This window comes from Mus caroli, unplaced genomic scaffold, assembly GCF_978045245.1.
Source record: "Mus caroli unplaced genomic scaffold, Mus_caroli_1 scaffold_1, whole genome shotgun sequence".
In the NCBI taxonomy this organism is placed as follows: domain Eukaryota; kingdom Metazoa; phylum Chordata; class Mammalia; order Rodentia; family Muridae; genus Mus; species Mus caroli.
The window spans coordinates 190,297,758-190,324,542 of record NW_028227256.1 but is presented as its reverse complement, the minus strand read 5'-3'; the positions used below and the strand labels follow the sequence as shown (position 1 = coordinate 190,324,542).

Below are 26,785 nucleotides of genomic sequence, written 5' to 3'. Positions count from 1 at the left end.
CTATTGTAACTGATCTGTGAATTGTAACTATTGTAGCTGATGGGAAACTATTGTAGCTGATCTGCAAATTGTAACTATTGTAGCTGAGGGAAACTATTGTAGCGGATCTGCAAATTGTAACTATTGTAGCTGATGGCCGCTTTGGTTAATAGCATGGGAAACTTCTGCTTTCCCTTCCTGTTCCCCACAAGTACCCATTTCTTCAGACTGGAAGAACTGACATAGGTAACACTCTGTTTGACTATTCTGTGTCTCAGTCTAGCACACCCAGGAATTCTTGGAGAAGACCTAGACCATAGACCTAGGCAGGAAAATAATCCAGAGCAGTTCATCCCAATGATCAGCACCCACTTTTAGACACATACCATTTAATATCAGAATTTTGCTCATCAATTTACTGGATTTTTATAGGTTGAGAGAGGGACACTTTGGGAAATAAGGTGATCAGGCATGGGTGGGATAAGCAGATGGCATTGCAGCAAATGCTCGACTCCAGAGAGAAGCGGGAGGTGGTAATGTGCCCCTCAGTCTGTGCCCACCTTAAGACACTGTATAGAAATCCAACACTCTCCATACTTGTGTGACAAGCACTTCATTGACTGAGCCATCTCCTCAGCCCCTGGGCATTTTTTTTTTTGTCTAGATTTTGTGTAACAGTTTTTGTGGTGTTATTTATTATTTCTTTCTATGCTGTAGCTCTAGTATAGTTACTTTTCTATTGCTGTGATAAGACACTATGAACAAAGCAACTCACAGAAGAAATTTATTTGAGTTTACTGTCCCAGAGGGTTAAGAGTCTGTCATGGCAGTGGGTGGGTGAGTGAGCTGCAGGTGGGCAGGCTGCAGGTGGTGGGCATAGCAGCCAGAGCAGGAAGGTGAGAGCTCACTTCTCCCACTGCATCAAGCAGAGAACACTAACTGAAAGCAGAGAACCCTGTTTACCCTCAAAGCCTGCTGCCAGCCCCTGGACCATGACGTACTACCCCATAATCATTCCCAGCCACCAACAGGGAACCAAGACAAATGTCCAAGACTATAGGGGACATTTGTCATTTCCTCATCCAAACTAGCACAGTAGCCTCTTCCTCCCACCCCACTGTAATGCTGTTTGCAGATGACAGTGCTTTCTCACTCTGTCAAGTCTCATTTATGAATTATTTCCGTCACTGTTGGCATTTTCTGTGCACTGCGTAGGAAGCCTGCCCATGGTCACAGAGATCTCTCTGTTTCAGTTTTAGAAGCTTTACTTTGCTTCTTTTTTTTTTTTCACTTTGGTCTCAAATTTGTTTGGGATTAATTTCGTAGAATATTATGAGGTTAAGATCAAAATTTGGAGGGGGGGGCACCTTGGACATCAGATTTACCCATAACCTTCCTTGAAAAAGCCATCCTCTCTCTACAGATGTGCAGTTCCAGTGTTGGGTCAATACTGTTCCTAGTGAGGTTGTATAATTCTGTCACTGCCAAGCCAAGATGACCGTCTTCCCTCTTTAGCATTGTCAAGCTTATTCTAATAGCTCTCAGCTATTGCTTCACACACACTGTCTTACCAACTTCTTCAAAAAAAAAGTTTTAGTTTTTGAAATTGTATCAAATATATGTAAATTTCTATAGCATTTGGTTTATCCTTGATTTATTTAGAACAATAAAACAGAAAACTACTAATCAGTGGTAAGTTTGATTAGTTATAAGGAAAATTATTTATATTCATGGAGAAGTAACTAGGTGTTGTATTCTGACATGTTCTGGAGTGTTCCACTCATGTGGAAAGTGACTCATATCTTCCAGTGGAAGTTGGTGATGCAGAAGTTAGTGGAAGATCACAGATTTTATGTGAGCTGCCTGCACACAGTGGCTTTCATGGGACACCTCATTAGCATCACTGTTTATTCTAACAGGCAACTGTGGAAGAAAACGGAGTACTTTTATTTATCTTAATGGACAGACTCTAAATGTAACAGAGCTGATGGCTGAAGCCTCTAGAGACCATGTACAGCCATTCAGAGGTGTTCAGGGAGGTAGAAAATGTGTGCTACTCTGAAAACCTAACCTAGGAGGAATGTTTTCCTTGATCACAAATTTGTTCCAAGCCTGCTTTCTTTTCCTAGTGCAATTAGTCCATGACACATGAAGGTTTACAGAGCTCTAGCTTTTATTCTATAAGGGCCTTGAGATTACTTGTATCAATTTAAGAATCCTATGAAATCATTATCAGGGAAAATGAAATCATCAATTTGTCTATATAAAAGTACATCTTCATACTGATTCTAAAGAAAATATGTCTAATAAGGTGGGCTGATATCTAGGAATCATTAGGTCATATAATAGTGACAGGAAAGGCATATCAGCAACAATAAGCAATCCTGGGATGAAGCCTCTTGAGGAACCTGCATTTCAGAGCAAACCCATCACAGCCATGCAAAATGGTGGGCCATCTCCAAAAAAACTCACTCACTTGCCATAGCCTTTCTTAGATGGCTTCTCACAGCTCAGGCCCCATTTTGAGAGGTCTGCACTCCTCAACGTATTCTCAGATCATAACTTATGATTAAAAAATTGTCTTGTGTGATGTTTGGATGAGAATGGTCCCCATAGGTTCATATGTTTGAATGCTTGGTTCTCAGTTGGTGGAACCATTTGGGAAGGATTAGGAGGTGTGGTCTTGCTGGTGGAAAGATGATAGTGGGGGCAGGCTTTGAAGTTTCCAAAGCCCACCCCGTTCCCAGTTTGCTGGTGGCTGTGGATCAGGCTGTACGTTCTCAGCTATTGCTCCAGCACTTTGCCTGCCTGTCTGCTCCTCATTGCTGCCATGATGCTCATGGACTCTAGCCCTCTGAAGCTGAAGCCCCAAACAAACCCTTTACTTTATAAGTTGCCTTGGTCAGGTTTTCTTAACACAGCACTATATAAAAGTAACTAATGAAGCATTCCATTTAAAAAGAATTATTTTGAAAGTTAGTTTGTCCAGCTCAGCAGACAAGTCAAGGGTCCAAGTTCTGCTTCTGACATCTGTGATAAATGTTGCCATTTTTGCTATGTACTGAGGACATACTAGAACAACGTGGTGTGTGGCCTGGGGCCACCCTGCTAGGAGCCTTCAGTAGGCAAAGCTCAGTAGCTTTGTAATGGGTAAAGCTGCCTCTTGAAGTTTCATTTGTTGCCCATAACCTCTGAAGCAGTCATTTGGAGACAGACTCGCATGGGCCATTGCTTCTATTGTGGGTCCAGTCCTCACAAAGCTTCTCTCAAAGGGTAGTCATAATTTCTGTGATTTAAATAAAAAGGTTGTCAGTTTGTTTTCAACCCCCCAGTTCATCAGATAAGCCAAGGGTCCTACCATACCCGCCACCTCCTTATTAGATTCTATGGAGATACTACCATTTATCACTGCTTTAAAAAACACCTTTATTTACAATAGATACAACAGAATACAATCACTTCCAGTACTGTACAGTGAATGGTGGGTTTGAACATATACTGCCTTGTGCGGTCCCCTGCCACCATCAGGCTATGCTCCCCTGCTGAGCTCTGTTTCCTCCTTCAAGTCCATTCTCCTTTCACCTGGGACTTGGATGTGGCTGAACCTTGGCCTTCTTCCCCAGTCCTTCTGATGCTGGCCTGGGTCCCTCCTGTATGGTGCAAGCATGCCTCTGGACATGCTGGGTTCCTTAGGCAGCTTGCTATACTCTGGAGTTCCTCTCACTCTCTCCAGCTCACAGGGCCCCATTATTTCAGTTGCTTTGGTCAGAAAGACGGGATTCTTGTCTGAGATTCTGTCCCTCTTGCTGTGCCTTGATTGGTCTCTGTTCTCTAGACATCAAAATAGAAAGGCAGGGAAAAAATCACTGATGAATCTCCTCTAAGCTTGGGTCTTTCCAAACCCGTTGACTCTACTTTCTGTTACCAGGTGCTTGCTTGAGAATTTGATTTCAGTGTTGTAGGGTTCAGACCACCTTCTTTTATAATAAATGTGACGTGGTACATAAATGTAGCCATGTGATAGAATACTCAGCACTGTATCTCAGCAGAATCAGAACTTTTCACTTATTTTTAATTATGTTTGATACTGCATGTGAGTGTGTGCATGTGTGTGTGTATATATGCATGTGGTGTGTGTGAGTGTGAGTATATGTGTCTGTGTGCACATGCACATGTATGTGTATTAGAGACCAGAGGTCAACCTTGGGTGTCATTCTTAGGAGCTGTTGAGTGTGTTTTGAGACAGTTTCTCATTGGCCTGAAGTTCTCCAGTCTAGGTTGAGTGGTCAGTAATTCTGGGATTCACCTATCTACCTCCCTAGTTTTGTGGTTACAGACACAAATCACAATGCTTTTGTTTTATGTGTGCTCTCAAAAAAGAGACCTCAGGTTCTCATACTTTCACAGTGAGCCTGAGTGTCTTAGGTATGGTTTCTATTACTGTGATGAAACACCTTGACAAAAAGCAAGCTGGGAAGGAAAGGATTTATTTGGCTTATACTTCCCACATAGTAGTTCATCATTGAAGGGATCAGAACAGGAATTCAGGCAGGACAGGGACCTGGAGGTAGGAACTGATGCAGAGGCCATGAGGGGTACTGCTTTCTGGCTTACTCCCTATGGCTTGCTCAGCCTACTTTGTTATAGAACCCAGGACCACATTGTCGCGTCCCTCTTGACCAGCAAGCAAGACGCAACCACAGGTTCTTCTTAAAGCAGTTTACTCAGGCAGCTACTCTTTACAAAATCCTCTTCCAATTCCCGCCCCCCCCCCAGCCTCTCTGGGTATATCCCCTTTGTTTTTCCCCACTCAAGCCACAACCATGCCCCCACCAATCACCACAGGTCACAGCACCTCACCAGGCAGGTTTGCTCATCCAATCAGGGATTAGGGGCGTGCCATCCACCAAATATGGGCTTGTTTACTACCTGGAACAGACTTCCTTCTGTCGGCTGGCCAGGGAGTCCAGAATGGCTCCCCACACCACATGCCCAGGGATGGCACCATACACAGTGGGCTATACAGTTCCCCATCAATCACTAATTATGAAAACACCTTACAGGCCTGCCTACAACCCAGTCTTATAGAGGCATATTTTTAATGTGCCTCTTTAGATGACTTGTGTCAAGTTGACATAAAACTATTCAGAACACTGGGCCATGTCACCAGACTCCAAATATGTTTGGTTATTAGTACAAGAGTATTTGTTGACTGAGCAGCTGAACTTTAAAACCAGTTTGCAATACATCTTGAACATATCTATACATCTTATAACTAAACACAAAAGCCCCCCACTTGCTCCCTGGCCTGGTCTCTGGCTTTGGTGGGATCAGTTCACCATGTCCTATCTTCTTGGGCAGCTCATTCACTGTGTGATCAGCCTTCACCCTCTTTGGTCTGATCAACAGGTTCTAGCACAACCCTGAGCCCTGTGTTGGTAGCTAAGACAAAATCCCCAAGAAAAGAAGATATTGAATCCTTTTTTTTTCTTGTTTTGCCTTTATGGAAAGTAATATCACTTGCCAGTAAAAACTGTATTTCTCTTGAAAATATGTCACATCATATTGAGGAACATTTTAAAGTAACAGAAAAGGAAGAAAAATGACCTATGATCTCAGAGCCCAGAGAGATAATCACTTCCCAACTGCTTTTTGCTGGCATATCTTGCAGAAAAGCATCTTTATCTTCAATTTGCAAAATTTCTGTTATTAACTGTAGACTATAAAAATGATTATGAGCCCAAAATCTAAATGAAATGTCCTGTTGAATATTTAAAATAATGTTGAGTAATTTAATAACAAACTGGACATATCTACACATTTCCAGTTTGCTCATTATATCTAAAACAAAAAATGTAATATCCCCATGTATTCCAATTTGAGGTAAAATTACGTACCCCTCCCTGCTCACCACACACACACACACACACACCAAGGGACTAAAATAATGGGTGATTTCTTCTTAGCTTTCTAAGACTGTCAAGATAGAACTGGGCAATTAAGATGTAGACAACTGCCAGGCAGTGGTGGCACACGCCTTTAATCTCAGCACTTGGGAGGCAGAGGCAGGTGGATTTCTGAGTTAGAAGCCAGCCTGGTTTACAGAGTGAGTTCCAGGACAGCCACGACTACACGAAAAACTCTGTCTCAAAACAAACAAACAAACAAACAAACAAACAAACAGATGTAGACAACCGCACCAAAGGCTGCAAGGCCACCACTAGAACATTAGGAAGCCTGCTGTCCTTCTCACTCTTTCCAGCATAGGTGGTGTCTGTCCATCTTTGATGTCAACCTTTCAACCCTGCTAGGGCTGTTTGTCCTTCATGCCAGCCTTGGTGATAGCTGTCTATCTTTGGTTTCTTTGGCCTGCAGTTACATCTCTTCTGAGCTCTCTAATCATAAGCCATTCTCTCTGACTTCCTGTCCTGAGTCTTGATTTCCTTTTGACAAGGCTGTCTTCTTGGCTTTGATAATTCTTCTAATGGGAAATGACTCATCTTAGCCTGAGGAAGCACAGTCCCCTCCCCACTCCCCCTGTCATATTCTGAGGAAGGGAGCCATAAACCCGCCCCTTCTTGTCCACTGAGGCCATTTTCTTCTAACCTGGGAGCTGATCAATATCTATGTGCAGCTTATCTTACAAGCATCCTTGCACAGAGCTGTGACCAGTGGATTTAAACCCTATGGCAGTTGAAGGAACAATTTTCATGAGTTCTGTTGGGTTTGCTTCTTGACTGACAGCTTCCAAGCTCCAGCCTTCCTTCCTGTGTCTCACCTCTGGACAAATGACTCAAAAAACAAAAAACAAAAAACTTTGCTCTCCTAATCTTCCTCTCCCTTACAACCCTACTCCACCCCTGTGCTTGTACTTTTGGGAAGTTCCAGCCATGAAAACCTAGCTGTCAGCTCACAGCCCCAGTATAGATAAAGCCTCCTTGCTCCTCCCTCTGCTCAAGTGCCCCCCTTCCCCCCCAACAAAGCCTTATTGTAAGGGAAGGTAGCTTGGGGCGGCTTCTCAAGCTGTTTGTTTCTAGGTGAAAGCTTATCATCTTTCTCAGCATCAGAGCTACTTTTGCAACCACAGATAAAAATGTTAAAGTCCGCTAGGTGCAGCTTTTGGACCCTCCTGTGAGCATGCAGCTACCACATGCTTCCTGCAGGGGAGTTGAAGCCTTGCATGCATTACCTAGGTCTTCCTCCCTCTGTCCCAGCAGCCTTTGCTTCTCTCCTATCTGCCATCAGTCTGCTCTAGACTCAGTAGTCATTGGCTGAGATCTTAAACCTTGCTCTCAATATAGAGTTTGCTCAGTCAGTGCCATTTGGTTGTTAATCCCTAGACCCCAAATCTACCCTCACTCAGTGTCAAATTTTGTAGCTCAGTACATGCATTTCCAGCATCTCTATAGAGAAATTAGTAACCATGTGTATTGTATGCATGATAATACACAGTGTAAAGTTAATTTGAAAATTTCACAGAGGCATGAGCATGCATTATGCAAAATGTGAACCCAGGTTATATTAGGCACTAGGCACGTTTGAGTTAACATGCCTACATGTAGGAATAGAAAGAAATGCAGTATTCAATTCAAGTGACACCAGGATAGAGTCTTTGGGGAAAAAAAAAACAGTCCATTCTAAGCATAATGATCTTACAATTTATTCAGACTCAGACATTCAGAACAGTTTAATTTCATGTTAAGTAACCCAATTGGTATATATGAAAACAGCTTTGTATAATTTGAAACCTTGGAGTTGACCCAACTGTATAATAGTGGCCTCCACAAATGTGGAAGAGCGAGTAAAGGGACAAACGCAGTATAGTGTATAGTTGGCTGTGTAGTCAACTCTGGTGTGTAGGTGTACATGGCTGTATTCAGTTTGGAATCTTGTCTGGATTCTTTTGGTTTTTTTTTGTTTTTTGTTTTGGTTTTTCAAGACAGGGTTTCTCTGTATAGCCTTGGCTGTCCTGGAACTTTGTAGACCAGGCTGGCCTCAAACTCAGAAATCCACCTGCCCCTCCCTCCCGAGCACTGGGATTAAAGGCATGTGCCACCATGCCTGGCTTCTTGTCTGGATTCTTACAAACATTCTTTTCTCCTTGAGACTAAGCTCAGGAATAGGAATTCTATTAGGGATCCTGACATAAAATCACCTCAAAACATGGCCTAGCTCTGTAGAACCCTAGAAACAGGTGTTGTAACCTTGGTAGCCCAGAGGCTGAGATAGGATGACTGCAAGTTCATCCCTAGGAGCATGTGTAACCTTGGTGATGCAGAAGTTGAGATAAGAGAACTAAAGGTTCACAGACAGCCTGAGCTATGCAATGAGATCTGGTCTCAAAGTCACTACTGTCCTGGATGTAGCTTGGTGGCAGGCAGAGTGCTTGTGTGTCACCTACAAAGCTCTGGGTTCCATCCCAGCATCTGAGAATGGAGTTATGTGTCAGGGACAGGAGACTGTAAGCTGGACAGACCTAGAGGCCTGAGTGGATCAGGTGAGGCAGCTTTAGTCACATGGTTAGGACCACAATGAGTACGGTCAGTAGACAGAAAATACTCTAACCAGATGTCACTGTGACTAAGATAGAGTGGATTTTAAAGTCAAGAAAACAAACAAATGGCTCAGAGAACCAATGTCCAGAGCTTACAAAAGACTCAAGAAACCTTAGCTAAGGGCACCCCAGGGCTCTCTTTATTGTCTGGAATGGGAGTGGGAGACCAGAAACTGGCTTCATCCATGGAAATGAGGAATGCTGTGTCTTCCTTCTTGCAGGGTGTTCAGCTTAGAGCAGTGGTTCTCAACCTGTGGGTCGAGACCCCTTTGGCAGCCCTCTGTCTCCAAAAAAAAATTTATATTATGATTCATAACAGTATCAAATTACAGTTATGAAGTAGCCAAGAAGATAATTTTATGAATGGGGATCACCTCAACACGAGGAGCTGTATTAAAGGGTAGCAGCATTAGGAAGGTTGAGAACCACTGTCCTAGTTGTGGGAAGCTACATATGCCATTAAAAGATGGCACTGGCTACCGCTGGCCACCACCCATAAGTTTGGGTAAACAACTAATGTGCGCATGTGCAGTAGAGTTTTTTGCCGAGTCACTGCCTGGCCTGAGGCATGCAAATGAGGTACTGAAAGCATAACCAATCGGGTGTAGACATGCCTCTCCTAGGCCTATAACATTGGGGTCTTTCGCCTTCACAATCAAGCTCTCCCAATAAATGTGTGCAGAAGGATCCTGTTGTGGCATCTTTCTTGCTGGCGAGCCGGGCGCTCACACTAGTAGCAGCTTTGCTTAAGGCAGGCTTGGTAAGCTTCCATAAAAGAGTTGAACTATCTGTGCATTCTAGAGTTCAATAGAAAGGAGCAATGTAGTGTGTAGCAAAATATGTTTTCTTCTTTATTGAAAGGACAACTATAGAGCTAGGGAGATTGCTCAGTGGTAAGAGTGATTACTGAGTAAGCGTGAGTTTAGGTACCATGTAAAAGCCAGGAATGGCCACAGAGCTATAATCACAGTGCTGGGGGTGTGGACATGAGTGAGGGAGGCATAAATAAATAAATACATAAATACATAAATACATACATAAATAAAATAAAATAAAAATTTTAAAAAGTGAGGGGAGGGATCACTCTGGACAGCCAGCCTAGCTGAAAAGTGACAAGCTTCAGGTATAAGACATTCTCTAGAAGGAAGGGTTTTTTACAGCTTATGGTTTCAGAGGGATAAGAATACATCACCATCAGAACAGGGAGCATGGCTGCAGGCAGGCATGTGCTGGGGCAGCAGCTGAGAGCTCACATCTTGATCCACAACCAAGGAGTAGCAAGAACAGTGTTAGGGTTTGGGGTTAGGGTTTAGGGTTAGGGTGACAGTCTTTAAAAAGCACAAAGCTCATCCCCAGTGACACACCTACTCCAGCAAGGCCACACCTTCTAATCCTTCCCAAACAGCCTCCAACTAGGGACCAAATATCAAATGCCCAAGACCTGTGGGGGTCACCTTATTCCAACCATCACAAAATGGGATACACAATGTCCTCCTCTGGCATCCACATATCTGCAAATTGGTATGTACACCCCCCCACACACACACACACACGTACACACGGCAAATGTAATAGTGGGGTATTTGTCTTATGGCTTTGGAATTTAGCAACTAGAAACACATTTAAGGGGATTTAGATACAACTCGAGATGTTATCAGAACACTTGGAAGTTCTTGAGTGGAAGATGATTCTTCTCGTTCCAGAGTAGCTGCATATTCCTGAGTAGTTCCCACTTGAAATAGTATGAAAGGTCACCTTTCTCCATTAAATTGTCCAGGATCCCAGTCAGGGAGTCTTCATACATGAGGGCTTCCTAGCTCAAGCCAATCAAGATAACCCCCCAGAGACATGCCAGAGGCCCATCTCCTAAATGACTCTCGATTCTGCCAAGTTGACAATTGATAATAACTATTATAAATGGTCTATTTATGGAGGTCTACTCTGTGAAAACATCCTGGGTAGAGTAAGCAGAAGAGGTTTAATGCAGGAAAATGCATGCATAAGAACTAGAAAGCAGAGAGTCTGGGGGAGGGGAGGTACTTGGTGACCTAAACTCTAACTATAGTGAAGAGTGGGCTGGGGACAAGGCACAGGGAGCTGAGAGAAGAGGTTCTCAGGGCTGATCCTCATCCCACTGAGAAAGGCCTCACAGTTAGGCTTCTTACCTGGGAAGGCTGAGACCCCCAGAAGAGAGTGTGGCTGAGCCCAGAGCACCTTCTGCATTCGGGACTCATAGTTTGCAGCAGGAAATCCATTCCTCCCTTTCCTCCTCCCAATGGGCCTTGATCAGAGTGAAGAAGCACAAAAGCAGATGGCCAGGACCATCTGCACAGGCATGTGGGAAGCCGGGTCTCAGAGTCAATAAAGAGGGCCCTTCAGCTTGCTCCTGGTGACCCCCAGGCTGGGGGTTGATTGGTAGTTAATAGAAACCCAGAGCAGGGATCAGGGGGGCTGGAGATGGGAGGCCCCTACCACCTGATAATGGACCCAGAGGTGTGATGGAGGCTAAAATAGCTCTGCCTCACCCATTATAGCCACATACTGGCTCTGAATCAAAAGAGGACCTGGTGTGCAGAGCGAGGGGAGTAACTGGAGGAAATCCATACGGTCTCGGGGGCAGAGCTTTGCCCACCCTTCAGTCAGTATGAAGTGGTGTATCAGTGTGGGGGTATGGAAGGTTGGGAGAGAGGAGAGGTGAGAGAGGTGACAGGGAGACAGGAGGGGGAAGAGAAGAGAGCAAGTACACTCCTTTCTTTAGCTGGCCAGCCTGATGTGGCATGACCACAGCAGCATACAGCCTTTCCTGCCCAGCTCACATGCCCCCCACCTGAGTCCATAATGCTGTGTTTCACTCCCTTCCTTCTAACAAATAATTCGAAGCAGCAGAGACTTCGGCTGCTCTGGAGGACAGATGTGGTGCTGGCCATGTGCTTGGCACACACAGTCCAGCTGTGCCCGGGCACCATAAGCAACCATTTCTGACAATTAGAGAGCCCTAGGCCTGCCTTGTCTGTGGCGCCCCCTCTGGCTCAGTGCCTTGGCCTTACTTACTCTCCTGGGGTGGACAGCTGCAGAACACCCTTCAGGGAGAACACAGTGATAACTTCACACCCACAATTCTATAAGGAAAAAGTTTCAGATTAGAAAAATTTCAGTTCAGGAACAGGCAGTTCCCAGGAGAAGGCAATTAAACAAAGGAAGAGATATCCAACTTTAGTGTTTCTTCTTCACCACACTGATGCTGGTGGTGGCCCAGTGGGACTCTCACAGCCTGAGCAGGGTTCTGCTGCCGAGCCACACCCCTTGACCCTCTTAACTGAAGGTTGGCCAGGTGCTGCCGCCTTAGGTTGTCACATGTCCCCTTCCTGCTCCTGGCAAGGGCTTAAAGTGATAAAACTTCCAGAGCAGGAAGCTTGCAGGAGCTATTCAAGGTGATGCAGAAATTCTACTTCACCGTCATCCAGATGTGAGTTCACATGCGTGGAGTAAAACGTGAGGGAGGACATTCATGGTTGTCATAGCAAAGGGTCAGGAATGAAGGACTGACTAACTGACTGCCAGAGACCACCACAGTGCACAGGGCACATCCATTAGGGGAAATGTTCCCAGCCATTAGAAAGCATGAGGGAGCAGTGTGCATATCTATTAGTTTTCTGCTGCTGTGATATCACACTCAGACAAAAGTACCTTAGTGAAGAAAGGACTACTGTGGCTTACAGTTCCAGGGGGACAGAGTCCATCATGGCGGAGGAAGGCATGGCAGTGGGAACAGGAAGCTGGCTGGCCGTGTTCTCATCCATACACAGGAAGCACAGACATGCAGCAGGAAATGAGATTAGGCTATAAACCTTCAAAGTATACCTCCACTGTCACCCTTCCTCCAGCAAGGCTCTGCTCCTAAAGGTTCCCCAGCCTCTCCAAACAGTACTACCCACTGGGGACCAAGTGTTCAGATGCATGGCACTGTGGGGAACAATTCTCATTCAGACCACCATAATGTACATTTATGAAAATTGCCAATGTGTAGAACCACTAAAAAAAAAAAATAGAATGAAAGGACATTGTGGTATTTGCATTCAAACCCAGCATTTATTTCAGAATATATTTTCAGTGTTTCAGTGGAGACTCCCCTGGAGACTATTAGCCCAGGCGAGAATGGAGAGTCGGGGGAGCTAGAAGGACTGGGGCCTCTTATTTCCTGGCTCCTGTACACTCTGCTGCTTTATCAGTCAGGACATTGAACCTGAGGACCTGTTACCCTGAGGATGGATGGCCATATCGTGTCAGGCTTCTCTGCCTGTGCCCAGCTGGCTCTGGTATGGATGCTCAGCAGAACAGCAGTCAATAGGAAAGTGTGTGTGGCAGCCTCAGCCCTCTCAGCATTTGCCCTGCGGAGGGCCCTAGTAGATCCGAAATCCAGCTGATCAGTTAGAGCTGCCAGAAGGATCCTTGGAGTGGGAAGTATGCACACAGCCCAGCTGGAGTCCAATACCCAGTAGGATGTGCCTGCTGTCCAATGCAGACTTGCCCTTGGGACCATTAGATGGGGCATGAGCCGACAGGGAATACACTGTTCTTCAGAGCAAGGCCTGTTAGCTGCATGAACATCTTTCTGGGTCATTTGAGAGTTGAGAAAGGCATGAGTCACCCCGTACATCATCACTGTTCCAAACTCTTCACTAAGACCCTGCCTCCCTTCTCACGTAGTCACTGCTTGCAGGAGAGCCACCTTCTGTCTGACACAGGACTCCTGTGGTGCCACCTGATTGGCAGGAGGCATTCATTTGTAACTGGACTTGTTATGCGCTTCCCTGGGGAGGAATGATGGATGAATTTGGAGGGGTTACCTGGTCCCTGCTGCTTGCCCACATCTTAGTACAGACTCTTGTATGCCCCTTCCCTATAGAGAGGAATCTGCATGGCCTGAAAGCTGGATGATAAGAATCAGCAAGCTCACCTTTCGTTGGGGGACTAAGGAGGCCCCCTGTAACCCACCTCCACCCATTGGCCCCAGTTCTGCCTTCTTGAGTGACTTAGAATAAGTCTGATCCCCTTTCCCAGTGACCTTGTGGCCTTTTTTCCATTTGGGACATTGGCTTGTCACACACCTACATGGAGGGTCCTTCCAGACCTGCAAGGGGTGTGCCTGTGGCAGCGTCTCTTGGTCAACACACCTCAAGACTATCTACCTTTTCTTACCCCTCCCAGGCCCCATTTCCCAGGATGGCAGCACCTTGGCTCCTGTCTGGGCCTAGTGGCTGTGTTCACTCCATGATCCCAAATGGCTCTGTAATCTGAGACTCTTAAAGAAGTGGGTCCCTAGGGAAGGGCTCCAATGAGGACTCTGAGACTGTCAGCAGAACCCTTGGTCTCCAGGGTGCATGGCTTTGATGGGAGGATCCTTTCGTCTTCACTGGACAATGAAATAACTCCCTGGGGAGTTATTTCTGATGTATTTGGGGGATAGAGAGGGGGCCTGGGGCCTGGCCTGTTCCAGACTGCCTCGCCAAACCCATGCCTAGTATCCGCACTCTGGAGCATGAGCAGCTGCAGCCCTTTGGCCACTGAGAAGACAGGCTGAGGACAGTGTCCCTGCTGTCGCATTCCCTAAGCTTGGACACTGTCTTTACCTCTGCTTCTCCCTCCCCTGCGCTCCAGGAGCTTGAGCTGAGCTATTCCCAAATAGCACTGGTAGACATTGAACCCACATTTCTTTGAGCTGATCTGGGAACATTCTGGAACTCAGGCAGCTTTGGTTCCAATCTGCACTGAGATTAATCCTTGGCTCCACCCCCTCCAAGGAAACCCACAGCCAGCCTGCCACTGGCCTTGCTGGGAGTGGGCAGGAGAGAGCAATGTGGGTGCTGCTGAGACCGGCACCATTCCTGGAATAAAAACAGTGGCTGCTGGAAGGGAGAGCGCCTCAGCTTTCAGCCCTGTCCTGTTCCTTATCATAACTGTGAGCAAGGCAGACTCCTGAAGAGTCAGCAAGTGGGCTGGTGACATGGCATCCTTGACAGGAGGAGGAAACATGCCTTCCTTGCCCCAGTGGCTGCCTCAGCTTCCAGTCCACTGTGGTACTGAGAGCTCCAGAAAGCAGCTGCTGCTGGTGGTGGTGGTGCTGCTGTTGCAGGGAGCATGATGTTCTGTTTGTTCCAGAATTCAAGTCAAGTTATTTGAAATCTTTAATCTCACAGCTGTGCTAGGCAGGGACCATGTCAGATGCACTTGTGGTACCTCCCCACCCCCTTCAGATGTGTACGTGGCTCTGAATGTGCTTTCCTTCCTCTCAGGATGCTCCTGGAGGATGCACTGACAGACTTGGGAATGAAGTGGTAGACATCTCTGCCCTGCCATCTTGAGTATCTGTGTTTATTCATAATCAGCACACACCAGGTTCCTTTCTCCCAGGCACCATTGGGGAGCACAGGCGATACCTAGACCATGAGTGTGTCTGTCCACTGACTATATCCCATGATCTGGGCTCAGAGGCTGAGTGGATATATGAGCCAGCCGACTGTGACTCAGGTCCTTTGTTCTGTTAGTTACCTGGAGTAGGGACTTGCAAGTGAGAACATCGAGATAGCGGTTGTGTCTGTGTTCCTGCAGCCTCATTGATCATTCACTGACATGGATGTCCTGGGAAGAAGGAAGGCTGTTCTTGCTCATCCCTTGGGGGAAATGCTGTGTCTGCTCTCGGTGTGTGTGTGTGTGTGTGTGTGTGTGTGTGTGTACCACACACCGATGCCAGGTGCCTTCCTTTTGAGACAGGAGTTTACTGATAACAGTGAAGCTGACCAGCAAGCCCCAGGGATCCTATTTCCTGCTTTCCTAGTGCTGGAGTCACAGACACAGCCACCATACCTAGGGATATCACTCAAGTCCTCATCCTTGCAAACAATATTTTACCATTTTACCACTAAACCAACTCCTCGGCTCTCATATATGAGTTCCTTCTGAAAATTCAATTGCTGTGATCAACCTCGGTCCAAATATATAATAAATGGGGAATTCTAGAAATAATTTATAGGTTTCTGGCTGCAAATGTCTCTGAGATCCAAGAGGAAGCATCGTGTAGTCTTGCCCTATCCCACCTTGCATATAAATCACCTCTCTGGCCTGTGTGTCTACACTGTGTTAGTGTCACTGCCCCAGTGACCCAATGACCCAGTGACCCTGTGACCCTGTGACCCAGATATGCATAAGCAAGTGATCACTCTCCATTGGCTAACAACAGCCTCTTGGTACACAACCCATGCCATTCCCCTCCTTCATCTTACCAGGTAAGCCTTGATCGTCTCCCACTATGACAAGGTGAAAAATGACTAGAGTATCGGGATACTAACAGAGAGCAGCCACAGTCACGGGATGTACTGCTGTATGTTGTTACATTGTTTCGGTTTGCTGTTTTGCTGTTGGTTGTTCATCTCTAACTGCGTTTGACTTATAGTTGAACTGTGTTGTAGCCATGTGTGTAGAAGAAAGCCTGCTGCCTCAGGCATCCACTGGAAGGAATCTTGACAGGCTTGCCTGTGGGTAAGATGGCCCTGTACAGATGCAGATGAACAGACAAGGCGTCCTCAGCATGCGGCCTTCTGTGTCAGGAGGCAGCTTTCCATAGCTCATTTGCTTAAGTAAGCAATGCCCACCCTGTTGGTTGCATCACTTGATTATGAATTAACAATGAACCACAATCTTTGAGGCTGTTTGAATAGCCCAAGAGTCTGAGGGGAAACAGCTGGGAAGGCCGGTGACTGGGCAGCCTTCTGCCACAGTGGCTGGAGTAGCAAAAAGTGCTGGGGACAGTTTCTCGGGGAGCAGACATCTAACCCTGTTGGCCTCGGAGAGAGAAGACGTGTTTGTTGGCTCCTCCTGCTTTCCTGTCAGAATAAGAATAAGTAGCTCTGGCGTGTTCTCCTTGCTTCCTCTGTGTCAGATGAAGTCATTCGACTTTACGGTAGTGAGTGCTTTGGAAAGTGTCTGCTGCTTATGCAGGGAGCTGGGACAGGATGAGCAATCCGCAGAGGCTGGCTTCATCCGCCTGGGAAATTGACTGTGAACAAGGTGATTTATATAGGCCACTGTGGGTGCTGTTTCAAACTGGCACACAGCACCTAGCAAGAGACTCCTCCTTAGGGTGGCGGGATGCTCCCTAAGGGGTCCCCAGCACCCTGCTCTGTCTCCCAGCTGAAGCCCCTGGTGAGTTTCAGGCCATTACAGGAGTCAAAGGACTGTGACCTTGACAGCCCTGTTAGAGGGCCATCTGAGCACCTGGAATGAGCCCTTCATCCCCACAGACAGAATCCAGCACTAATGGAGGAGCAGATCACGGGTATTTACCACAGTCTCTCTGTCCCCTTTGTAGTGCTGTGAAGGCCTCAGACCTAGGGGTGCTCAAGAGAATTAGTGATAATGGACGTGTGCAAATGCAAGGTGCTTTTGTTTCTGTGGCCTCCCACCAATGACCTTGGGCACCTGGTCAGGGACTAGTATGGGATTTAAAGGAGGTGAAGCTAGTCTGGGAGGTGAGGCTAGGCTGGGAGGCCAGGGTGCTTGTAGCCTGTAGTCTGCTTTACCCTGAAACAAGTAGTGCATCCCAGCCCTGCAGCCAGGAACACTTTGAAGCTGCTCTGCAAGCTGGGTCAGCTAAGTAGTTTGGAGGAGGGATTGGCCTTCTTTGATCCTTGGTCTTCGTGTGTCTAGGGGACAGGGCTCGCACCTCATGGCTGAGACAGGCTGTGAGACTGGACAGAGCTGTGGACAGTTTGAGCATAAGGAATGACTATCTGTAGTCTACTGATGGACAGCTATGACAGAAGCCCTCCCCTCATCATCCTGAGGAGTCTCTGGAACAGTTAAGGCCCCTACACTCACAACATCCACAACCCCAGGGAACTTGTTAAAAACTCAGTCTCAGGTCTGAACCTTGTCTCCTCAGAAGCTACAGGGTGGGGCCCTGCTGTCTGCCTTTAAACAAGGTTTTCTTGGGGAGTTGGATGCAACCTCCCTACACAAGAGCCATTTGTGTGTGTGTGTGTGTATGTGTGTGTATTGTTTTTGTTTTTCTCATGAGAGCATGGGTCTAAAACCTGGGTTCTGGCATAACATTCTTAGAACCCTAAGGTAGGAAGAACAGGTTCCTCAGAACTTTTATCTGTGTCCCCGCGTGTTTGGAATGAGCCCAGCAGTTCATGGGCATCGATGCCTGGACAGCTTTGTGAGTTTCATGTGCCTGTCCCTGGATCAGTAGCCAGCCCTCTGCCGGGAAAAGGCTCGTGCCCCACAACTTATTAAAGATCTAAATTTAGCCCAGGAGGGAGGAAGGGACTTGGGCTCAAGACCATTTGATGAATGGCTCGTGGGATCTGGCTGCAGCCACAGGAGTAAATAGGATTTAAATGAAGCACCTCGCCATTTCCCCCGCATTGGATCTGAACATCGTTAAACACAAGTGCTGCTTGGAGCTGCCCTTGCAATGAAAGCAGCCGTGCAAAGAGGCATTTGAATAATTAACAGCACAATGACGGTAAACCTCTCGGGAGGTGTGCAGAGAGAGTCTAGGCAGGATACCTGTGTTTCTAGGATCCCTTAGCTAGCAAACTCAAAGGTGGTGGTGGTGGGGCGGGGAGGCTGAGGCAAACTCTAAGGAAAGAGATGCCTTCTGTCCTGGGAGCTGTAAAGATGCCGCTTTACTGGTCGGTGGGTGTGCCGGTCTTTAAGACTGGTGTAGCCTCCCATGTCCTTGCTCAGTCAGCTCTCAGAGTTCTGCCTGGGGCTGGCCTCAGTGAAAGAGACTGCTCTTTGGTCCTTAAACCCATTGACCCTTCCCCCTCCCCAAGAAGTGCCTCTTCTTGTCATCTCCTGGAATCGCTTCTTTATTCAGTCTTCCTGTTGGACAAACATAACTGAGCCACCGGTTGACAGAGGGTGACTGGGTCAGCCCTCACGCTGACCTTAACCAGCACAGGCTGGGACCTCTGTACCCCAAGCAGAGGAATGTGCATTGGAAGGCAAGTCTTGTTTCCTTTGAGCCTAATGGCTTTTTCACTTTCTCAAAACGGCTTTGAGGCTCACGGTGACATTGCTTTATGGGACTAGTACAGAGTTCTATCAGCTGTAGAAACCATGAGTCCATCTGTGAGGGCCCTAGGTATTCCTCAACCCTCAGGAGAACTGTCCACCAGCAGATGGCCATCGAGCACGGGGGAGCTGGAGAACCAGTGGACAGCAGGTGCAGGCCTCTGACTGGAACACTCACCTGGGTGCATGAAGAGAAGAAGCTAAGGCATTTTAATTGCAGATAACAGTGAATAATAGATTAAAAGGAGAGAAGGACTACCTGAGAGTGTGATCTTTGTAAGCTGAGTAGAGCCATCACATATGAAAGCTTCACACACATGGACAGACATGGTGCCCAGAGGCTGGACTATGTTCCTGCAGATCATGTTCACCAGGTGACCACCAGACATTGATCTTCTAGAAAGAGTAAATGGTAGGACGTGGCTTTTGAAAAAGCAAGGTAGCAGCTGGACTGTTGCAGAAGTGGATAGCTCAGTGAGCCTTTGGTGGGGTGATTGACAGCCCCTGCACCACCTAGCAACTCAGCTAACCCTATCCATCAGGAGTGCATTGATTTCTCCAGGGGATGCTGATTTGTGCTGACTCAGCTGCTTCAGCTTGTCCTCTGCCAAATCCATCAGTAGGGTGAAGAAAGAACATCTGAGAGCCCCACCCCCACCCTACCCCCCATGGAGGAAGGGAGGCTCCAGGAGCCCAGAACTGTGTACTGACACACTTAGAAGAACCCTCCCTGGGAGGATGCAAGACTAAAGACTCAACATCATCTAACAACCAAATTGTGCTTTCCTGCATGCTTTGTTTGAGCCCCTGGCATTTCTGTAGCCTATGTATGGTTTGTGTCTGTGATATGTATGTCTGTGTGCGTGAGTGACCAGCCTGAGACCTGCATGTCTGATTGGCGCCTCTGAGGTTTTGTTTTGTTTTTGTTCCAAAGTTATTGCAAACAGTTAATTCATCGTCAAGAGCATCATCCAGTGTGTACAGTTTGATGGGTGTTTGCCAGCTGTGTAAACGTTAGACACCAGTCTCACTATGAAATTACAAAACGTTGTTCTGGTGTGAAGTTGCACACATACAAGTCCAGCGTTCAGGAGGCTGAGGCAAGAAGGTCACGAGTTTGAGGCTAGCCTGAGCTATAGAGCTAAGACCTTATCTCAAAAGAGAGAGATGAAAGGAGAGGGAGAGGGGGGCAGGGGGTAGATGAGGAAATTAGAGAAACTGCCTCCTTGCCCCAAGAGACTCTTTCTTTCTTATTTATTTATTTACTTACTTATTTATTCATTCACTTTATATCCCAATATCAGAACCCTTCTCCTCTCAGTACCACCTTACACATAACCTCCCCTATTCCCCCCTCCCTTTATCTTTTGAGAAGGAGTCCCTCCTCCCCCTCTAGCTATCACTCCCCAGAACTACCCACTGCCAGCACATCAGTTCCCTGCAGGACTAGGGACATCTTTTCCTACTGAGGCCAACCCAGCAGCCAATGGAAAGAGATGCAGATACCTACAGCCAAATGTTACATGGAGCTCTGGGAGTCTTATGGAAGAGTTGGAGGAAGGATTGAGGGACCTGAAGAGGACAGGGACTCTACAGGAAGACCAACAGATCAACTAACCTGGATCCTTGAGGGCTCCCAGAGACTGAATCACCCTGCATAGCTTCAGCCTCATTCTTTATTGTGGTAAATTGTATATAACTTAAATATGGCTTCAGCTATTTTTAAATATAGTTCAGGGACATTAAGAACATTTGCATTTTATGTAGCTGTCACTACAGTCCAATCTCTGGAACTTTCTTTGTCTCACAAAACTGAAACTTTGTATCCATTAAGTACTTCCTATTCCTCTCGCCTCTCAGCCCCTGCTAATGCTTGCATCTAATTCTTTCTAAGAATCTGGCCAATGTGGGACCCCGAGTAAACGGGATCACATGCGTGTTCCTTTGTCTGACTTTGTACATGATGCGACGTCTTCACAGTCCATGTTGCTACAGATGTCAGAATTTGTATTCTCTCTGGTATCTGTATGTACATATCACACTGTGTACCTGCTGACCTGCCAGCTTGGGTCCCTTGTACTTTTGTGAATATGTTGTGACTCTGTGCATGCAAATATTTCTTGTAGGTTCTGCCTTGGAGTCTTCAGTCACCTATGAGTCTATGTTTGGCTTGATATCTAGAGGCACCTCCATGATGGTGCCACAGCCACCTTGTGTGTTGTGTGGGAGGTGCATCCATGTTTGCGATGTGCACACGTGATCTGCCTGTGTGTGGAGATCAGAGGAGGAGTCAGTTTTTTTTTTAAGTTATTTTATGTGTTGATGTTTTGCCTGAAAGCATTTCTGTGTACCACATGTGTGCCTGGTGTCTACAGAGGCCAGAGAGAGCACTGGGTTCTATGGAGCTGGAGGCACAGATGGTTGTGAGCTGCCATGTGGGTGCTGGGAATTGAACTCAGGTCCTCTTGAAGAACAGTTGGCACTGTTAACTGCTGAGTCACCACTCAAGCCTGACTGCCTTCCTCAAACCTTGTCTTCTTTTGAGATGGTTCTCTCACTGCTCTGACAGCGAGCCTGGGGCATACATGCCATAATTCTCTATTTTCACAACAGTTGTAGGGATCAAACTCGGGTCCTCATGCCCACAAGGCAGGGACATTACCAACCAAGCCCCCTCCCCAGCCCCGTGACATTACAGTGTTTCATTAGAGCCTCCCCTTTTTCTGATTCTTTTTTTCCACCTCCCCAGGGACTCCTTCTTTGGCTTCTCGAGACCCCTCTTGATAACAGCTGTTTGTATCTCAGCCTGATCCACCTTTTCAGACCATTAAAACTGCTCAGAGAACAGCTGTCATGATAACCTCAAGTATAGTCTCTACCTGGTTTTCCATAGCTGTCTCCCTCCTGTTGGCTGTAGTCACCGTACAGCTTCCCATATCCTGTGTAACTACCTTAACCATATTAACGGTAGTAACACCACCTATTCCAACTGCACTGATCATCACAAGTGACTCTGCTGTCCTCTCTCTACTCTTAACATGCGTTAACTGTGCCTGTCTTCCAGGTCTGCCCTGTTAAATGTTCCCACAGTCTTATAATCTAGGCACAGCATTTCCATTTGCTAGTGATTATCTGTTTAAACTTATCACTTGTTTAGGTAGTAAGGTCAAACTGTCAAAAGACTAGAAGTTTCTACAGTCTTGAATCTGTCAAGAAGGGAAGGGACAGACCCCTTCAGCTCCATCTTCTAATGACTGACAAGCCTGTGTGACTAAACATCACAACAGTCCTCAGGGTGCTGCCATTCTCTGAGGAGGAGGAGGAGGAGGAGGAGGAGGAGGAGGAGGAGGAGGAGGAGGAGGAGGAGGAGGAGGCTTTGCCAGGGCTGGGTTAGCACTGCCTGTAAGCAATACCCCGTGATGTCCAGGTCTAGCATGGAGCCAGGCACACAGAGGGTAGAGTATTTATTGCTGAAATAGTTGGAAGGATGACTTGTGGCCATGTCTTTACTTGTCATTGTGAGTTTTGGGGGAGAGGATATTGTTATGTTGCCCAGGTGTTCTCAAACTCTTGGATTTATGTAATGCACCCCAGCTCCAAGTAGCTTAAATGATAGGCATGTGGTGTTGTGTACCCCTCAAAGTGTGTATCCCTCAAAATCTGTTTGTGCTTTCACTGAGTGGACGGGGAAACCAAGACTTTACTAAGGTATCATGTCCAGATGACAAACGTCTTGAGTGCTGCCTAGTTGCCCAGGTGCCTCTTTTCAGGGTATATACAGTAAGAGCAGGGGGACCTATAGAACCCATCTTCCCATGATGGAGGACCCTTTCCTCTTACAGGTAAAGATTTCCCAGAGGTGGCTTCGGACAAACAGAATTATCAGTCACAGCTGTTTTACGCTCAGCTTTGTATAAGTGAAACTTACCTACATGCCCACGTCTGCAGGTGGCCTCTGGGCTCTATGTTGACCAAACACCCAATGATGCCTCACCCCAAACACAGCTGAAGTTTAGGGGTACTTTCTGTGTCTGAAGTACCATCTTTCCGTCCTACTCTGAGCTCGCTGACTGGTACCTTGCAACTGTGTCTCAACCAGAGTGCAGAGAGTTGCAGGTGTCCAGGTTCACAGAACCCTCCTGAAGCCTCAGAAAAATACCCAACCTTCCTGAACTGTATTTCCTGACCTCTGACATTCATGTGTCCCTGGAACCTCTCTGGGTGTGTCATCCATTGGAAGTACGGTCATTTCAGTTGTAGCTAGCAAGGCAAATATCTAGACAGAGCATCAGTGACTCATGACCAGGTAGGAAGAATAGAGGACACACAAACAAGAGCAGGCAGCCACATGAAGTCGGAGGCAAGATTAGAATGGTGTAGCTCTGAGCCACAGGGAGGCCGGGAAGCTGGAAGAGCCAAGGAATAAGACTCCCCTGGAACCTCCAAAGGGAGCGTGACACTGCCAACACCTACATTTCAGAACTATGGCCTGCAAAACTATCACAGAGTATATCTCAGTTGTTTTCATCTATTAAAGTTGTGGGCACTAGTTTTAGTCACCATATGTGACTCTCACATTAGCAGGTATGGATGGAATGTCACTCTGATGCCCTGTGGAAGCCTGTCTACTGGAAGGTTGGGAAGAAGTTCAGGGTTCAGTGGCCCTGATGGCACTCTGGTCTTTTGGGATATTCATTTCCATGGTCTTTGGACCACTCCATTTGCATTTGTGAGTGCAATAGTTAGGCTGTTTATGCCACACCCTTCTAACCTTTGAGATTTGTGACTTTGTCTGGGCTGGGATGGCAGAGTTGTCAGGGCCTGAACTTGAGCCTGGCACAGTGACACAGAGTATTAATAAAAATGGCAGCTGATGGTCATTAGAACTCTCTCCCACCCATACTTCTACCTCCTTGCACACAGCCCTACACCACACCTGTGTCACATGAGCTCTATCCTCTGGTGATCTGAACTACTCTTACCTGTACCTGTCCTTTCCACCTGGCAAACTCTTGCTCATCCCCATGTGCCCTAGTTTAAATGGGCTTTGTACACTCTGCATGTTGTTATCTAGTGCACAGGATAAAGACTGTGTAGTAAGCCCTACTGTGTGTGCCTGTCTTATCTGAGGTGACCTGGGAGCACCTCTAACACAGGACTGAATCTGTGGAGTTTGGCTTCTGATATTCTACAGCCCCTCCAATTCTCTAATGTTCCCAAGAAAGTTTGACACTAATATTAAAAACAAGAATAGATCAGATAGCCTAAGATGCGTGTGCTGTAGAAGGAGCTGCTTAAAGTTCTTGAGGTCTTGGAACTGAACCCATGTCCTCTGCAAGAGCAGTAAGTTTTCTTAATAGTTGAATCATCCCTCCACTCCCAAACTTTGACAGTTAGTTCTCTTTCACAAGATATATTTGTTTTTTCAGTATGTGTGTGTGTGTGTGTGTGTGTGTATGTATGAACTTGTGTGCATGCATGTGTATGTTTGTGTGCATACTTGTGTATGAACATGTATGCATGCATGTGTGTGCTTGTGTATGTATATATGTGCATTTGTGTGTGTGCATGTATATATGTGTGCCTGAGTATATGTGTGTATGTGTTCATGTGTATATGCCTGTATATATGTGTGTGTATAAGTATATGTACATGTGTGTAATGTGAGTGTACATATATATGTGCATGTATGCACAGGTGTGCACATGTGTGCATGTATGCAAGAATGCCTGAGTGTATGTGTACCTGAGTGTAGATATGTGTACAACAGTGCAGCAGTGGCTGTGGAGGCCAGAATAGGGTATTAAATTCTCTGGACCTGGAGTTATAGGGAGTCACCATGTAAGTGCTAGGAACTGAACTCTGGACCTTTGCAAAAGCAGCAGCATTCTGAACTGCTGAGCCATCTCTCCAGCCCTATGTTTTGAGTTTTGAAATCTAATATCTAATCTAGGGTCCTCCCTTTCTATGTGCTAAAAAGCACCACTGTGTTCACTGTAACAGTGGTCTGCATTTTGGAGGCTGACTCTGGTACCCATAGGCATATCTCTCTAGTTATTTGCTTTAGTCTCCAAAGGACATGCTCTTTAAAAGCATGCCCTGTTTCTAAGTGAGTTCGCTTTTGCAGTAATGTAACCATCACTTCCCAGTGCGCCTGGTGAGAACACAGGAACCCACCTGCTGGGTTCAGACAAAGTTGGCTTTCTGGAGGTCTGTGTTTCTGTTGCCCTTTTCTTGGGGGACAATTTGCCCACGAGGGAGGGCCCACCCAGGTATTCTAACTATTCTTCCTCTCTGTCTCTCTTCACACAGGGTGGCCATGGGTGACTCTGTCTGTCCTGGGATTCCTGTACTGCTATTCACACGTGGGCATTGCTTGGGCTCAGACATACACAGTTCTTTAACTGTGTATGGCTGCTGGGTCAGCTCAGCCTCCAAGGGACATGGCATTTCATCCTGATCTCTCATTCTGAGACCATCCTCAAACCACCCTCCACTCCAGGACAGTCCCTGAGGGACCACCCTCCACTCCAGGACAGTCCCTGAGGGACCACCTTCCACTCCAGGACAGTCCCTGAGGGACCACCCTCCACTCCAGGACAGTCCCTGAGGGACCACCCTCCACTCCAGGACAGTCCCTGAGGGACCACCCTCCACTCCAGGACAGTCCCTGAGGGACCACCCTCCACTCCAGGACAGTCCCTGAGGGACCACCCTCCACTCCAGGACAGTCCCTGAGGGACCACCCTCCACTCCAGGACAATCCCTGAGGGACCACCTTCCACTCCAGGACAGTCCCTGAGGGACCACCCTCCACTCCAGGACAGTCCCTGAGGGACCACCTTCCACTCATCTTCTGGTGAAGACGCTTCATTCCAAGACTGGCAGCTTCATCAATCACAGTAAATACACAACTCAAACTTCTAGCTCTGGAGCCTCAGAGATTTGTTGCGTCCCCCCCCCCCCCAGAAGCTTCCTGACGCACAAGGTCCAGAGCAGTCTCAGGTTTTTCCTGACTATACCTGTGATATTTGTTCTAGAACCTCCCATGAACCTGCTTGGTTTTTTTTTTTTTTCTTCTCTACCAAAGATTAGGTGTGGCAGATGTGTGTTTTGATATGGAAGTCCTGGTTAGGGCTAGGCTTGCCGTCCTTGGGATGTCTTTCTGAGAAATTCTGAGATACTTTGATGACCCCTTTCTATGTGCTGCCCTGGGGGCTCTGGACTAACCTTCGCATGAATGGTCCTTAAACAGGGGATCAGCAGAACCATTTTCACATTTCAAGTGACTCAGCTAGAGTGGGTGATGTGCAGCTGGGGCTTTACAAAGAGTTCTGTAACTTGAACTTTATTGGAGAGTCCACACAGGGCTGCTGCTTTCTGAGAGTTGTAGCCATGGAAGAACATGGTGGTTCCTCTCACAGCTGTTCTGCCCAGAAGTGGAATTTAAAAGCCAGAGAATAAGATGTCCACACGCAGGTGGTGTTGCGCAAGGCCTCTGGGGAGAGTGACATCCCAAGGTCCCATGTCTTTTACTCAGTGGGTTTTATTGCCTTATTCTCATTAAAAAAAAAAAACAAAAAAATAAAAAAACCAGAATCTATGTTTTTGCTACATAGATAATTCTGATTTTTTTGTAGTCTTATTTTGGATTTTTTTAAATAAAAATTTTGAGATCTAAACACATGTGTCTTGATACTTCATCCTTCTAGACAGCTGCTGACAAGTGTCACTGTGGTTCTGTTTGGCTCTGGGTTCGTGTGGGAGGAGGGGAGGGGAGAAGCTTTAAGTCTAAAGCTCTGTGCGTGGAATTTGGAGCGAATGCTTAACACTCCAGCTATATGAACTATGACCCTGTGACAGTCAAGGGAAAGATCAGCTGGGCTTTGTGCTGTCTCATTTTCTAAGTGATAGTGTCCCGAATCGTGCCTGGGAATGCCAGCTCAATGGAACACGTGCCCTTGCAAGGCACACCCTGCCATCAGTGGATCCCCTTTCTTCCTGGCTGCCATGCTTGCAAGAGAGATGTTGATGGACTGGGATGGGCACACTGTGCTGCCTGAACAAAGCACAGACCAGAAGAAGGCAGGTAAGCTGGGCAGTAGCAAACTCAGCAGCTGGCTGAGGAAGATGAGTCAGGGAGATGCAGGGCAGGCAAGTGTGGGATGCTGG

General features: G+C 46.8%; 1 protein-coding gene across 1 annotated transcript in view; it reads left to right on the top strand.

Moving 5' to 3' along the window:
• Hhat (hedgehog acyltransferase) overlaps window positions 1–26,181 on the top strand; it is a 261,641-nt gene extending 235,460 nt beyond the window's left edge. The window contains exon 12 of the mRNA XM_021171103.3: window positions 24,926–26,181. Within this exon, the coding sequence (XP_021026762.1) occupies window positions 24,926–25,017 (92 nt within the window). The 3' untranslated portion in view covers window positions 25,018–26,181. The remainder of the gene's footprint in view (window positions 1–24,925) is intronic.
• Window positions 26,182–26,785: the final 604 nt, after the last annotated feature.